We start from the raw sequence: 15,656 nt of genomic DNA, 5'->3' as shown, positions 1-15,656 counted from the left end.
CCAATGGTGTTATGTCTATTTTCTATCGCCACAATTTTTGACATGCAACACACCAAAAAACAAATATGGAAATATTTTGAAAAAATTATCTGATCACTAATTATTGTTGGCAGGGTGTAATAATTTCTATAGTAATTTTGAAAACTTAATAGAATAATCGAGACTTTACCCACCTTCAGTCAATCAATGGGGACATACCTGGCGGTGGAAAGAACATTCCCTCACCCACACTATGTCGCCGTCCCAAGGGGGGTTTCCTTCGAGCAAGTCTTCATGCAGGCACCCTTCCCTTACCAAGCATCTCCCAACAAGACTCATCAACTTGCTCTAACCAAGAGTGTTTTGTGGGTGCCCCCTTGACCTCCTCCACTCAGGATTGTCTCTTACAGAAACAACCCGGTGAGCAAGGTGAGGTGGGTTGGCACATGCCCCAATAGCCACAGCTGGCATTCATGGACAGCTAATAGACATTGCCAGTCATTCCAGCGTTACTCTTATTTATCCACCTTGATGGGACTTTTTTGTCTGGAAATAATGGGTCACTTTATAAAAACTTGACTGCTCAGTACCTAAAGAGCCTTCCTCATGTTGTATATCATTACTACCAGACCCCTGCAAAATGATTAACGATTTGAAATACATTATATGTATGCAAGTTAAGTACTTACAATCTAAAAGTAACAATTACGTGCTGCAGACATCAAGTTACAGGAGAACTTTGGCTCCTTTTGTAATTTAGTCTTAAGATTGTAAAGGAGAAAATTATGTTCAGGTAGCTTACCCAACAACAGTGTGGATGATTTTTTGAGTAACCAAAGGGTGACTAAAAATATGAAAACATCGCAAACACAGCCTGTGTTCAGCATTCTGTTATCATGGTGCTCACTTCGCAATTGCACTGACTGGCATGCAGCTACAGTTTTCATATGAATAACTGGTGCTCACAGCAATTAGCCCGTGCATGGAGTGGCTAAACAGATGAAGCAATGCACCTGTGCTAAGAGCTCAGCCTAGTGGAGAAGGACTGACAAGGACTCTCCTGCAGCGGCTTAACGGGTGTTAGGCTGATATCATTCATCTGATCTTGTACATTTGAGGTTCAGGATATTTCCTATTGAATCCATGTTTTCCTGGGAATTGTTTCATGTTCAGTGTTTTTACTAGTTACCAAATACTACAAAATACATTCACTTGTAGGTACAAAATAGCAGAGAGTACAGCTAATAGTTCTTGAAATGGGATGAAAGTCATGGACGCAAGGTAGTTTCCCTAGTGGTTTGCGAGCAGGCATACACAGGCATATATATATATATATATATATATATATATATATATATATATATATATATATATATATATATATATATATATATATATATATATATATATATATATATATATATATATATATATATATATATATATATATATATATATATATATATATATATATATATATATATATATATATATATATATATATATATATATATATATATATATATATATATATATATATATATATATATATATATATACACACACACACACACACACACACACACACACACACACACACACACTAGGGAAGACTTCTGAGGGCTGCATGAACTCTCACGTTAAGGCGGTTCTCAAAGTCGTACCCTTGGTAATTGTCTCGCACATCTTCTAGACACTTTCTGCCTTCTTCCAGTGTCTGAAAGGGAGTTTAGGATTAAGTTAGCAGAATCACAATTGAAATCAATCAGCATGCACAAATAAATACCTCTGAGTTACCAAAAACAAAACTAAAAGAAAACGAGAGAGCAACGTGACTTTTGAACCAAGGAAAACAGTTCTCTTTATCTCAATTACAGCCCGCAAAACGATAAGATAATGACCCACCTCCTCCGATGCTGCCAGTAGTAGACCCAACTCATACAGTGCAAAGGCAGGCACACACAGCTCATCAGGATTGTGGAGGCCTTGCTGCACGCTGAGTCTGAAGTGCTCCATCGCATCTTCAGGGGAGGAGAGTGTGTCAAGGATGGCCGCCAGCAGCAGGTGTCGCAGGCCATCCAGCTCTTCGCAGGGTGTCATGGCTCGCAGTTCTACCCAACACAGAATGCACTTAGCTCATATGCATAAAGGTGACCGTACAGTTCTATGCAACACAATTATATACAATTTTAAGGTTATAATGCCATTCTCAAACACCTATGTAAGGCGAAGATAAGGAGGAGGACAAGTAAAAGTAGGAGGAGGAGAAGCTGGAGGAGGAAGAAGAGAAAGAGTAGGAAAAGGAGGAGGAAGAGGAGGAGGAGGAAAAAGAGGAGATGGAGGAGGAGCTGGAGGAGGCAGAAAATGAGCACCACAAGAACAGAGCACTGGCTGACCTTCCACCATCTGCAGGCGGTGCTGGGTGGAGCAGGAGGAGAGAGCGTTCCAGAGGTAGAGAAGCTCATAGGCACGTAACAGACAGAAGTTCTTGTTCACACCGACACTTTTGGACTGGAGAGAGAATAAATACCTATGATGGGCTGGTCGATGCCCACCCCCACTCCCACCCCCACCACCACTCAACAGATAACTTTTTCATGTTTTTTTCACAAAGTATAATTCATTTTCACACAGCAAGAATATATGCAGCTATTGTCACAAAAAGTTTGAACCACTGAAATGCATATTAGGAGGTAGGCTACATGGGGGACTGCTTGCCTTTGCCTGATTTGCACATTTTCCTCTTTTTCCCAACATCTAGCCTTTGTTCTGCATTTTGATATCACACACACACAAACACAAATATACTTCCTGTTAAAAACAAAAAAAAAGATCAAGATGATAAGGAAAAACTTCAAACAGTGCATCTAACATTAAAAAAATCTCAACGCAATTTGGAGTTTAGCAAATACCATTTCATTTAGCACTGACAGTATTAGAAAACTCAAACTGTCATCTGACCAAAAAATATTGAAACAATTGTTACTATATACATGTGTTGTGTTAGGCTATGAGTGTTATGAGAAGTAGAATCAGACTCATATGACTGGTCAGTTGATAGCCATCATGTTTGTGGGGAGGGTTTAGTGGCCACTGGTAGTTGTCTCATATGTACAGTTGTCAAAAAAAGTATCGAACACCCACGAATCTTTAGAATTGAATTTGAACAAAATCTATAGACATGGTGTTGTGTCGGTTAAGTGGGTACCAGTGGCTAGTCTACATATTGGCACATAACTAACCGACACAACACCATGTCTATAGATTTTGATCAAATTCAATTCCAAAGACCCGTGGTTGTTCAATACTTTTTTAATGACTGTACATGCACCAAAAAGAGCTGCTCTTGGCATGTAAGCAAGGCCAAGCGGTGCACCAAGCATGAGAGACAAGGTATTGGTACTAGGCAAGACTTTCTAAAAGCTTGGTTCTGTACTGGGCCTCACTACCATGCACCACCAGCATTTAGAGGCACCAGATTGATTGTGCTCCTCCCCTCGCAGTTAGAAGGGGAATGGGGCGCGGAGTGAAGCATTTGATTATGCTGCTCTCCCTCATAGCCATAGGAGGAGCGTGTGTGAAGCATTGGATATGTTTGTTCACATCTCTGAAAATTCGTAATTTGAATGTTCATAAGTAGGTTCTTTTTTTTTTTTAAGTAGAGGAAACAGCTCATGGGTAAAAAGAAAAAGAAAACAAAAAAGCCCGCTCGGCACTGCTCCTATAAAAGCAAATAGAAAAGAGCAGCTTAAAGAGATCAATTCTGGATGAAGAGGTGTCTTGATGCTCCCCTCTTGAAAGAGTTCAAGTTGTTGGCAGGAGGTGAGAATGAAATCCATTCTTTCAGACGGAAGATGTATATTAACATATACATCTTTCATCTGCAAGTGTGGGTTTTATTCTAATCAAGATAATCATGTCAATGTGAAAATTTCACTCTACTCATAGGCAGGAGGAAATACAGAGGGAGGAAGGCTGTTCCAGAGTTTACCAGCGAGAGAGATAAAAGAATGAAGATGCTGATTAACTCTTGCAAAAGGGATGTGGAGAGCATAGGGGGTGAACTAGAGTAGAAAGTCGTGTGCAGCAGGGCTGCACAAGGGAGTGTCTGTACATAAGGTCAAATAATTGAATTTACCAAACTGTTTAACTACTTGCTAAAAAGCCTAAAATGCCTTTTGTCACTTTCTCATTCCTTGTACCCCTTTGTCCTTTATGTGGCTTAAAAAATTATCTGCAGGCTCAAAAAACAACTCCACTGACTTGATCAACACATTCCTTTCATGCAACATACTTTATATCAACATGAAACCATGGAACAAGACTGATATGAATGATGCACGGAGGAAGGCTGGGCCAATGGGAGGGGGGGTGGAAGGCACCTTTAGAGCACGGCGCAGCAGGAAGGCCTCCAGGGCGTGGTTGGTGCGCCGGACCAGACTGGGCACTTCCTGCAGGCCCCGCTGGCAGTCCTCCTCCCGGCCTGATGCTCCAAGACACACTGACCCACAGACAAGATAGGCACTACTTTACTATGGGAAAAATTAAGGCACCACATGTGTAAAGATGTGTCTTGCCTCCTCTAAAAAAGTATGGGGAAGCTACATATATATTGTAAAGGTGTATAAATGAAACCTTAAATAAATAATAACCAACAAAGTACTGCAAAACTATATCACTTCATAATGTACTTAATAATTCAATGGACTATAAGTATCATGTGTACTAATGGATGCTTTGGAACACTAAAACTGAAATTTTTAAACTACTAATTGCATTCAGTAAAGTCTAGAAAGGTTCAGGAGTCAAACACAGGAACAAATTCAGTCAAAAATGTGATACTGTACCTCACTTGTTATGAGAGGAGTTACTGGCCACACACTGCGGTCCAAAAGATACAATATGCTCATGACTTTCCTGACTGAAGCCTTATTCATACTTACAAAGCAGCATATCTTTGTTGACCTGTCACAAACTTGTAGAAAATACACTATAGGCTACATATAATTATAACAACCAGAGATCTAAGCTATGCCTTTGTATGAAGGAGGACAGGCCCAAAAGAGGATATAAATATTCTTTCAAAGGTTACCAAAAGTTTTTAGAAAGTTAACTAAACAATCAATAAAATAGTGAGAGTAATGTCTGAGAACAAACCCACAGCTCGAGCTGGCATGGCTGGGAACCTTCCTTCCTGGACTCACCCGCAGAGATGTAAGCGTAGAAACTCTTGGACCAGCGGGACTCCCTCTTAAGATTGGCGAAGGCACCTTGGGCATGGACCCAGTTGAGCTGCAGCAGGTGACACCAGGCCACCTCATGCAGGGCCAGTAGCTGCAGCTCCCTCTGGGGGGACACCTGCAGGGCCCCACGGTAGGCCACCAGGGCAGCGGTGATGTCCCCCTGAAGAGCAGCCACAGTTAAGGGAGAGTAGATTCACTGTTAGTAGTAACACTGATTTCTTGACAGCAGAGTAGTACAAAAAAGTAAAAAAAAATTCTCAGATGACCTTTTTAAGGGAAAAAAATAATATTGATTCTTTGGAATGTCATAAGAATAACAGTAAGTAAACATATAAAAAAAATTGGAGTTGGCTGGTTGGTGAAACAATGCATCCTCTGATTCACGTTCCCAACTCATGATGTAAAAGCATCTAAAGATTCTTGTCCTTACAGTGATTGAAGCTGAAGGAAGCAAGGCCCTTTACAGTTAACATTTTCTTCTTGATTTTCATTTTCTCTTTGCTTGAGAAACAATGAAGAAAAGAGCCACTAAATATTCAGCTATCTTGTTAGTAGACAGACCCACCTGCAATCTGTGGACTCTGCCTCTGAAGAAGAGGAAAAGAGCAGACTGTGAGTAATTCTGCTGGGCCTCTTGAAGCAGTAGGTGGGCAGCCTCTACTCCTGCCCTCACCTTACTTCCATCCAGGGCAAAGAATGGCCGCACAATTGTGTGATACCATAGCAGAGTCAGCCTGTGGAGGAGGGTAGGATATGATTTAATGAACCAAATACATGCAATTCCTCATACCACAATGCTCTGAAGTCAAATATGGGGAATCACAAGGAGGAGAGAATCACCGCACAGAAGGAAAAACATCACCAATGTCTTGGAATGGTACTCTGACATAACAAAGTTAAAAAAATTCAGCCTTTGGGAAAGTGGCATGAAAGCTATTTTTTTCTGTTGATTCATGCTCACTCTCAACTACATATATAAAATGACTGAACACAACATACAGCACAGCTTACTCACGTGGCTAAGGGAGCACGCATGTCATGGGACTTTCGGGTGAACATGAGAGCCGAGAGCCCCGCCAGCCTGTCCCCCTGCAGGCCCAGCACGTTGACCAGACGCAGGAGGGAGGGAGGCAAGAGGGACATACAGAGCTGGAACAACCCGTATCCAAAGCTGACTGAGGCCATGAGTCGGGCCACCATATCTGGGGGTAGCGGCCTGGATGGCCATACAAAGGCAACTAGAACTTGTCCTAGTATAAAAATAATGTTGATTCTTTTAAAAATATTTCTTAATTAGAATCTCTAGTGTGTGTATTCATGATTACAGACCTAAGTTCAGATATATATTTATTTCTTTTCAAAAAAGATTCAAAGCTTTGCTCACTCTCAATACATTACTTTTTATGTTGATGCTTGTGGTTGGAGTTGAGGAAACCCTTCAAATTCGGCACTGACTTGGACAGGGATAGACGCATGCCAAGGGTGGTGTGGGAAGAGTTGTTCTCTTCCTCTGGGGCAGGTCCAGGGACACCAGTGGACCCCACAGACCAGGACCCAGGGCTTTGTAGATGATCAGTGCTGGACTGCAGGGACCCAGGGCACTCATCCTTGGGGGTCACTGAAATGGCAAAACTATGACTTAGATGTTGAGGGAGACCAGACATTTAACAAATTAAAACTATCAGTTTCTTGAAGATAGGTAACAAACTAGCACGGCCAAAGAACAATTAAGTCTCTATCTCATCCTATCCTTAATATACTCTCAAGTCTACAAACTCTGGTTATCGCAGCCTTTCTCCTTCTCCATCTCAGGGACATTTTATATAAGTGACAAATTATCTCCCATTTAGTACAGTGCCTTCCTTGGCCATATAAAATCTCTGTTCCTGCATTCATATACCCAGTCCATACAGGTGTTGGAAAGTGATGGAGCAAGGGCACACTGGCAGATACAAAATACTGCTGGTGAAAAGACACTGGCAAAAAGTTTATCGGTGCTAATTATTGTTTTCATTTTCAATATCTGAGGGAGGATGAGCAACAAGGTGAGCTGGGTGCTGACTGCTCTAAGATGGGATCAAAATTGGGCCTGAGGATTTATAGCTGAAGCAAATAAATTAAAATACATATTAAATTAAAATTTTACCTCGACTGTGGTAGTAGTGATAGCAGCAGGATTTGTGGTGTTGGTGTTGGTTGTGGAGGTGGTGATGGTGTATGGTGTCATTGTAGGTACCTCTAATTGCTAAGACTTCTACTCACTGGGCATGTCTTGAGCATCCCCAAAGGTCTGCTTGTACATCCTCTTGACTTTCGTGTAAGAGTGCTCATACACCTTCCAAGCCTTCCTCAGGACCCAGCCACCTTTCACGTAGGACCCAATCTCCTGCTGCAGGAATGTGAGGATAGCCAGCAGCACCTGGCAGTCTGCTAGCACCACCTGTTGCTCCAGTTGTGAGCCAGGCTCCTCTCCCTAGTGAAGGAATGGGCAAAACAAATCCAGTAAGTGGCAGAATCTTCCAGAACACAAGACTTTCAAGTGCTTGGAAATATCCACAATGCTCTGAGAAATTTTTTGACTAACAATAATGCAAATAACAATATCTTTTCTTTGAGGGCTCAAGATCATATATGACAAGTTCATACCATACATTTCAAATCTCCACATCAACAATATTTGCCCCGATATCCCATTAATGCCAGTCTATCCCACAAGGTCTGTGTGAGCTACCTGGTCCTGGCCATTCCTGGAGCCTAGAACAATGTTTCTGACGGAGGACAGCCAGCCGTTGTCATTGCCGCCGCAGCGCCTCTCCATGCTGCGCAGTGTCTCCATGCTGTGGGTCACCTTCTCCTCCTCAAACGACATGACAGCATTCTGGGTAAGACAGATCTGACTTCAGAATATATGTAATGCCTCAAAAACATTGGTGAAGATATGACAAATATTAAAGGTTACGTGATAATCTTCCGATGAAATACGAATGTTTGATCATTTGCATTGAGATCTATTCCAGCAGGTTTACAAACTTTTTTAATCATGCAAACTGCCTGAGACAGACAGTGACTTTTATATAAAAAAAGTACATGAAAGTTTGCCATTAATATCCAGCTTTATCATATCTAGCTAACCTCTGTTTACCTGTTACTTTTCTGATCATCAATGGAAAAGGTTCTTTTCAAAATTCATAATTCTTTTCCACTTCCTTCCCCCAATGACAAGTATATAATATATATATTTATATAAAAATAAATAAATAAATAAATAAAAGTCTTAAACTCATAGCTCCCAATTCTACTCCATAGCCACAGCAATATTTCTGGTGATCCCTTGCACCTTGTCCCCCAGTGGTAGGTTACCATGAAAGTGAGGTAGCAGTAGCCCATGGCCATGTGGAGGTTGTCCTGCGTGTGGTGACGGAACAGTTCCTCCGCCTCCGTGAAGCGGTTGTTGAGCATCAGCTGAATGCCGTCTCGTGCCAGCCTGGTGTACTCCTCTGGCCCTAAGGATTGGCCATTTCTCTCATCTCCTGATACCTCCTCTTCCCCCCCGTTTCCTCCTCCTCCTTTCCCATCTCCTCCACTTGTGTCACTGGTGCCTCCGGCTGAGCACATGTTCGTGGGTGGGGGTGCGTGTGCTTGTGCTGGCTGTCAATTCATCATTCATCCTGCAAGAATAAATAGGTTGTGAGAGTAAAATAGATGACTGAAGGACAGTAACATTTGTCCTCTTCATTCATTCATCCAACTCCATTTAATTTCCATAAAGTGCTTAGGTACTTTTTTTTTATAATACTGGACTTCGATAAAAATTCAGTAAGGGATTATTAATGCCTACAATTCAAGAGAAAATACATATAGGGTAAGGTAACCAGTAGGTACGCAGTGGTCCAGTACGTACGCATTTGGCATTTAAAAATGTCCCCACAAAAAAAGACCAAAGCAAAATCAACAAACTTCATATCATATATTATACTCACCATCCTCTCATCTATACAAGTATCTAATGTATCCCATAAACTATGTACCCTAAAACTATGTAATAAAAAAAGGAAGAATGGTAGGATGTGGCTAGTTTTCTTAGGATTAAAAGGTTTTTTTTTTTTTTGTTGTGTTTGTTGTTTTTTTTTTTTTTTTTTTTTTTTTTTTGGTTGATTTGGGAGGAAAAAAAAATAAAAAAATAGTGTGTTATTTTTATTCATTACATATCTATAAAGGAAAAAGGTGCATACCTCAACTGGACAAAAATACCTACTGGATCAAATGCGCATTTTCAGAGGAAGAGTGCTGCAATCCATAAATGCACAACAAGCGCATACAATCCACAGCAATAACACTCCACAAGAAATAGCACTGTGTGTGTGAAGAACTGTCTCTGTGTGCCACCTGTCTACCCCACTGGCTGTCCTTACTGTGCATGTTGTAGGTCTACATGGGTACTTACTCTACCAAACTAGTACTACACTATCTATCCCTGAGCTACAGGTATAGCTGTACCACCTGAGCCCCAAACCCCCAGTGCTAGGGCGTGTTCATGGATTTGCATTTATGTGTTCATACTAATGCTACTTTCACTTATAGTGATAACACTTCACATTTTGAAAACTTAAAGTTTGTACTAACTATTTTCTAAAGTTTTATATATTCTTATTCACTTTTTATTATTTGCCTTTACATTGATTAATTATTAATTCTGAGGGATTCAGTTCATATGTGTTAGTACACAGTATATATTATCCGATTCATGTGGGTACCCTGTATGTGCCATTACCCATAAAAATTACTATAAATACCCATAAAATTTAATTAAAAGAGCCAAATTAGTGCAACAAAAAACAGACTACACATTTTATCCTAACACAAAATATATATATCAGTGGAAAGGGACATTATATCTCTACAAAAAAGAGAAAGGAAACGGAAATTTTTTATTTTCAAATTTTTTTTAGGATTAAATTTTTATGAGTTTTAGTACAAAATTTTAGGCCGTACAAAAAGAGATTAAAATTAATTAGACTAATTTTATTTTAGGTGAAAATTTTTAAATGGAAATAAAAAAAAATGAAGCTAAAAAATCCTAATCTTTCATATGCAAATCGTAGCTCTTATCAATGCTATTCTGTCTAAATTAGCATATCGTTGTTCTAGGACGAATAGTCTGGCCTTATTTAAAGCGCTATGACCAAAAAACTAAGTTTTCAGAAAAAAATATGTTACAAAACAAATAAACTAACATATAAAGCTGGAGTACCTACTGGACAGGGTGAGTACCTAATGGGTAGGGGGGGTGCCTAACATACGCACTAACTTTATACACCCATTTTTCTGTACAGTTAAATCTTATTCGAAAAAATGCTTGTACCATGAACTATAAGCCATTCTTTTTGTTTAAACAATAATTGATGTAGTTTGCTTAAATAGTATAGGTGGTACAGGTCAAAATAAAAAACGCTTTTTTTTTTGCCTACATTCGGTTACCCTACACTCAAATGGTTTATGAGTTTCATGTTAAACTGCTGTAATTCATTCTAATCCAGGAGAAAAACATATTTTTTACTGAGGCCAGTCACGTAGTGCCTGAAGGATACTAGACCAAACCTATACATTTTCCTTTTTATTACATCCCTTTTACATGAAGATTTAATAAGTTCATCTGAAGATAAGGAAAACTTATTTGCATTATGAAACATATAATGTGACCATGGGGTGTTTTCAACTGAGTGAGATACATTTCACTGTATTCACAAGATGTCTTTGGAAAAGCTCTGTTGTATCATTAAGGTAACACACTTTCAGGTCTTACTCCAGAATGGCTTACCATTAAACAATCTTATCATTAACTTATATATATGAGACAATACTATAATACACTAACTTATCTTGGGTAGCTACACTGACACATTCTCTTCTAATAGTGGAGGTCAGGATATGAGAGTGCCTATTACCACCAAAGGTCACCATGAGGGGGGAGGAAGGGCAGTAGAACTTGCCTAAGTGTGTCTGCTGGTAGTGTTTCCCCCACCTGGTTCACCTTGATCTTTGTCTGTCAGCCTCACTCACCTATATACACCCTTTGCATGACAGAGAGAGAATTCTGAATCACTGCAAAAGCTCTCTCAGTCTAGCACTTTTCTAGGTCAACAATAGCCATGACACATAAACACTGGAAGCGAAGAAATGTGATATACTGCTGGGGCTCTATACACAAATTATGCCTCTCTTCTTGTTTAACATCCTTATTTTCCTTTATGGGGTTGGGCAAGCTAGGAGTCTCTCCCACTCTTGACAATCCTATATTCTCTTCTCCTTGGTGTTCATCGTTCTCATGCAACTATGTATTCCGTGCATGGCTCTGTAATGAAGTTTGTCTCACTTTGTCACTATTACCGCTACTCTAATGACCCGAGACACGAATATGCTGCTGCTTTTAAACACGGCATTACCGTGCGTGGTGTCCTAATTCTGAAATCCACTTACGAAGGATCAGAGTGCCTAAGGAAGTTGTGAGACGAATAAACTGGAGAGCTGAAATTCAAGTTTTCATTCATCAATATTAGAAGAAAACGAAGTCAGTCACAACGTCCCTCTCTCCACGCGAGGCTTGATTTGACAGGTCATGCAAAAGTGGGGCGAATATCTGTGTATCGATCAAAGCACCTTTCCCACGCCCCAGTCTCGCCTGTACCACGGCCCACAGGTACAGGACAGGTAACCAAACACAACAGCAGGTAAAACGAGACTAAATCGATGGTAATCAACAAAATCAAGTGACAGTTGACGTTGCCAGGCGAGGGACGAGACACTGACACACCATCACCCCACACCGTAGCCTCGCCTCCCCCACGGCCCACAGGTACAGGACAGGTACCCAAACACAACAACAAGTAAAACGAGACTAAATCGATGGTAATAAGCTACAAAATCGAGTGACAGCTGATGTTGCCTGGCGAGGGACGAGACACACACTATCTCCGCGGCCCCCTGACGAGCACACGCCGCCGCCACGCCCACCTGTGTCACCTGGCGCAGCATCACGAGGGCCTGGGGGGCGGTGGGCAGCAGGACAGGTGTGTGGTGCAGGCGGGCAGGCCGGGAGGCGCCGCGCGTCGTCTGCTGCCCTTCTGTCCTGCCTGCTGACTGGCCTCCGCCGCCGCCGCCGGCCCCCACTTACTCGTTTTCGCAACCCTCCTCCTCCGCCCTCCTTTTGTTCCCACTCGTCTGTGCCTGTCACCTCATTTAACAATAGCCACATTTAATACACTACTGCAATACTGGAATTTGAGTAAACTGTTTTAAAGGTACAATAAAACAAAAGTTAAAGCAAATTAAAATACTCCCGCTCCCCTCGACCCCCCCTCAGAGCACGTAGCCTGCTATATAAAAGACAGGTGATATACATAACCTCCTAACGGGAGTGTCGCCCCCTCAACCCCCCTGCGTCTCCACCAAGGATATCCCTTAACTGTCTCCACAGTCAGTCATCACATTTGGGCCACTCAGCCGACCGCGGCCGCGCGTGTTTGCACACAACTTCCATGGCGGTTTTCAGACTTGTTTTAATCTCCACTCCTCCCTGTGGTTTTCTGAGAGATTAGAAGATTGAGTGATTGATGGTTTATTGTTGTAAAGGTACACAGCAAAGGAGAAAGGATCGATAAACTATATCCCGACTCCCAGAGAGTATAGGTACAGTGTGATTTGCAGATTTGCAGATTTGCAGATTTGCAGTAATACAAGAAACATGTATATAATATTCTTATCACTATGTAGTGGAGGAAATGATAAGATTCGTAATATCATAATAGACCACAGGAAAACTAGGAAAGAAATTGCATGAAACTCATAAAGTTAATTAATAATTACCAAGAAGGTTAGCAGAGGGGATAATATTCAGGAGGTATGGGCTCTCTCTACCGCCGTTAATACTCACGTTTTCTGCATTATTTCTGTATCAGTATATAGTGTAGACCCTGTTCACTTCAAAAACAAAAAAAAAAAAAAAAAAAATACATAATAAAAATTATTCATGACTGATTGTCGGAGATGGTTTTTTCCGAAAATATTAGGATGTGACTTTGATCAAGAAAATGAAAATAGCCTCTTCTAGTTTCCGGAAAAAAGACTATCATCTCCTGAATTATTACCAGCAGAGGATTTATAATTATGACAATACAAGAGTATCTGTAACCTATATACGTCGTTATGCAGGAAGCGAGATATGGGCAATCAAGGCAATCAGTGCACCAGCGCCTTTCCGGTCGCACGGGAAGAAATTGCATCGTACCTATATCTTCCTTACCTTCTTTGGGAGAACTAATGTAGAGGACCAAGTGTACACCATGAACAACATATTAACTAAGACTGAAAAAGAGAAAGATATAGGTGTGGTAATTGACAATAAGTTAATTTTTTTTTTCTGATCATCTGGCTGAAAAGGTTAATAAGGCAAATAGAATAGCAAGCATTATAAGAAGAACATTTGTTTATCTGGATCTTGTATACGGCCCTTGTCAGACTACATCTTGAATACGCCAACCAGATAATGGTGTCCATACTTGGTCAAAGATATTGACATAATAGACAATGTTCAAAGACGAGCCACCAATTAAGCTAGTGCCGGAAATAGAGGATTTGACCTATGAGGAACGATTGAGGAAACTGGAGTTACCCACTCTGACGTATCGAAGATCTCGAGGGGACATGATAGAAACAATTAAAATTTTGTGTGGAGAGTATGAAGATTGTACGGAAGGACTGTTTACGATGCGAGAGAATGACACAAGAGGAAACACCAGAAAGATATTCAAGAACCGTGCAAGACTAAACATCAGAAAACATGCGTTCCCCAACAGAGTTGTAAACAGCTGGAATAGTATGCCAGAGTGTGATTAGTTTAGGACTAGTGTCCACCACCACACATGACCACAACATAGAATTAGTTACGGCCAATGAACTGGAGTCACAGGCCTCTTCCAGAACCTCATCTGTGAGTATCTGCAGTGTGATCGATTATCTGTGAGTATTATATACTTTCTAACAAGTGGTGACACTCGTATAAATGGTACTGCACTTTTTTCACCACCGCGGTCTATTGCTTAAAAAATCATCTCACGTATATATATGGTTTCCGGCTGGAGGCTGCTGAACTCTCCTTGCTCCAGTGTGTAGTGGGGGCCGCCACACGGAGTATGGAAGTATGTAGCTCTGTGAGGGGCCGCCACTGCTGCATGTCCAATGTTCGCGTTATGATCACATCGCCTGGACCAAGGAGAAGAACTTATTAGAGAAAGTGTTGGAGGAAGTCGATCCCATCATTTTCTTATATAGGCACTGTATGTTATCTATTTTTTTCCTAGGTGCTGCATATATACGCTTAAGGGATCTCATATTTCTTTAGATCTTGGACGCCCCCAGCCCGAATTAGTGGCGCAGGCGAATTTTATTTATAGTGGCTGCCGTGATATAATCTATGACTTTTTAATTGACCAGTGCTGCCCCGCGGTGCTCCCCTTGAACGAATTAAGTCGCTGAACCAAGGGTTGATTGAAGATAGCATGGGCAGCATGTGAGTAGTTTTCCGCCACTCGGCGATAGCTGAAAATAGTCAGTGTGTTTCGGTGGGACTCGAACCTCGATCCTATATCGGGCTCACCACGTACGCACGCTGACCACAGCCACCGCATGCATTATATAATTGTTGTTAGGGTTATTCTTTCTCGTGTTTTATTTACATTGGAATACTGTTAGGTTCTTGTTGTAGAACAGTTTGAGGTATTTTCTACGGAGCGGATTTGGGTTCAAATTTAGCTCTGTTTTTTCGGGATGTAATCACAGTTACCTTCCGGCTTGGATATATATTGTTTTCAAGAACAGTTCTTTACTCAAGGAGACTGCATGTTAGATTTTTATTATTGCTACATATAAAATCAAGTAGAGAAGAATTGAGCTACTTTCAGAGGCATTAGCAGCGACGTCACAGACCACTGATCTTTTTTTTTTTTTTTTTTTTAATAATAGAGATCAGTACAGACACAGACACGTTACTATTATAGAGTGTCGTACTCAGCACATTATATTTGCCGATTTCTGACTCAAAGCTGTCGCACCCACACACCAAAAACATATCAGTTTATATCTACTACTAGAATCTTTAATTACTGTCGTTTTTCTGCTATTTGGAAGCATAACTATGTTTGCTTATCGTATTGTGGAACTAGTCTTCGCCAACGTTGCTAGATTGTCGTACTTAGCAACTTATGTTTGTCGATTTCCGACCCTAAAACTACCTCCTCGACCCCAATAACTGCATACATATATAATTATTGTTAAAATGGTTAATTATTGGTGTTTTGTGGCAATGGCTATGGCTCAGAAACCGGTAAATACGAGGCTCTGAGTACGATAATCTGGAACTGGTCGTCGCACATCTGGCAG

General features: G+C 40.9%; 1 protein-coding gene across 2 annotated transcripts; it reads right to left on the bottom strand.

Moving 5' to 3' along the window:
• Positions 1-1,541: 1,541 nt before the first annotated feature.
• LOC127007243 (tetratricopeptide repeat protein 39C-like) lies at positions 1,542-12,424 on the bottom strand. 2 transcript variants are annotated; one of them, XM_050877962.1, is made up of 12 exons: positions 12,234-12,424; positions 8,583-8,890; positions 7,954-8,100; positions 7,485-7,695; positions 6,621-6,840; positions 6,238-6,438; positions 5,788-5,956; positions 5,184-5,382; positions 4,362-4,480; positions 2,376-2,490; positions 1,885-2,090; positions 1,542-1,696 (listed from the first exon to the last, which is right to left on the bottom strand). In XM_050877962.1, the coding sequence occupies exons 2-12, from the start codon at positions 8,835-8,837 to the stop codon at positions 1,583-1,585; spliced, it is 1,956 nt and encodes a 651-aa protein (XP_050733919.1). In that variant the 5' UTR covers positions 8,838-8,890; positions 12,234-12,424; the 3' UTR covers positions 1,542-1,582. The 2 variants fall into 2 exon arrangements, with proteins under 2 accessions (XP_050733919.1, XP_050733920.1); XM_050877963.1 differs by lacking the exon at positions 12,234-12,424 and adding an exon at positions 11,098-11,657.
• Positions 12,425-15,656: the final 3,232 nt, after the last annotated feature.

This window comes from Eriocheir sinensis, chromosome 35 (assembly GCF_024679095.1).
Source record: "Eriocheir sinensis breed Jianghai 21 chromosome 35, ASM2467909v1, whole genome shotgun sequence".
NCBI lineage: Eukaryota > Metazoa > Arthropoda > Malacostraca > Decapoda > Varunidae > Eriocheir > Eriocheir sinensis.
This window is presented reverse-complemented; position numbering and strand designations above follow the sequence as displayed.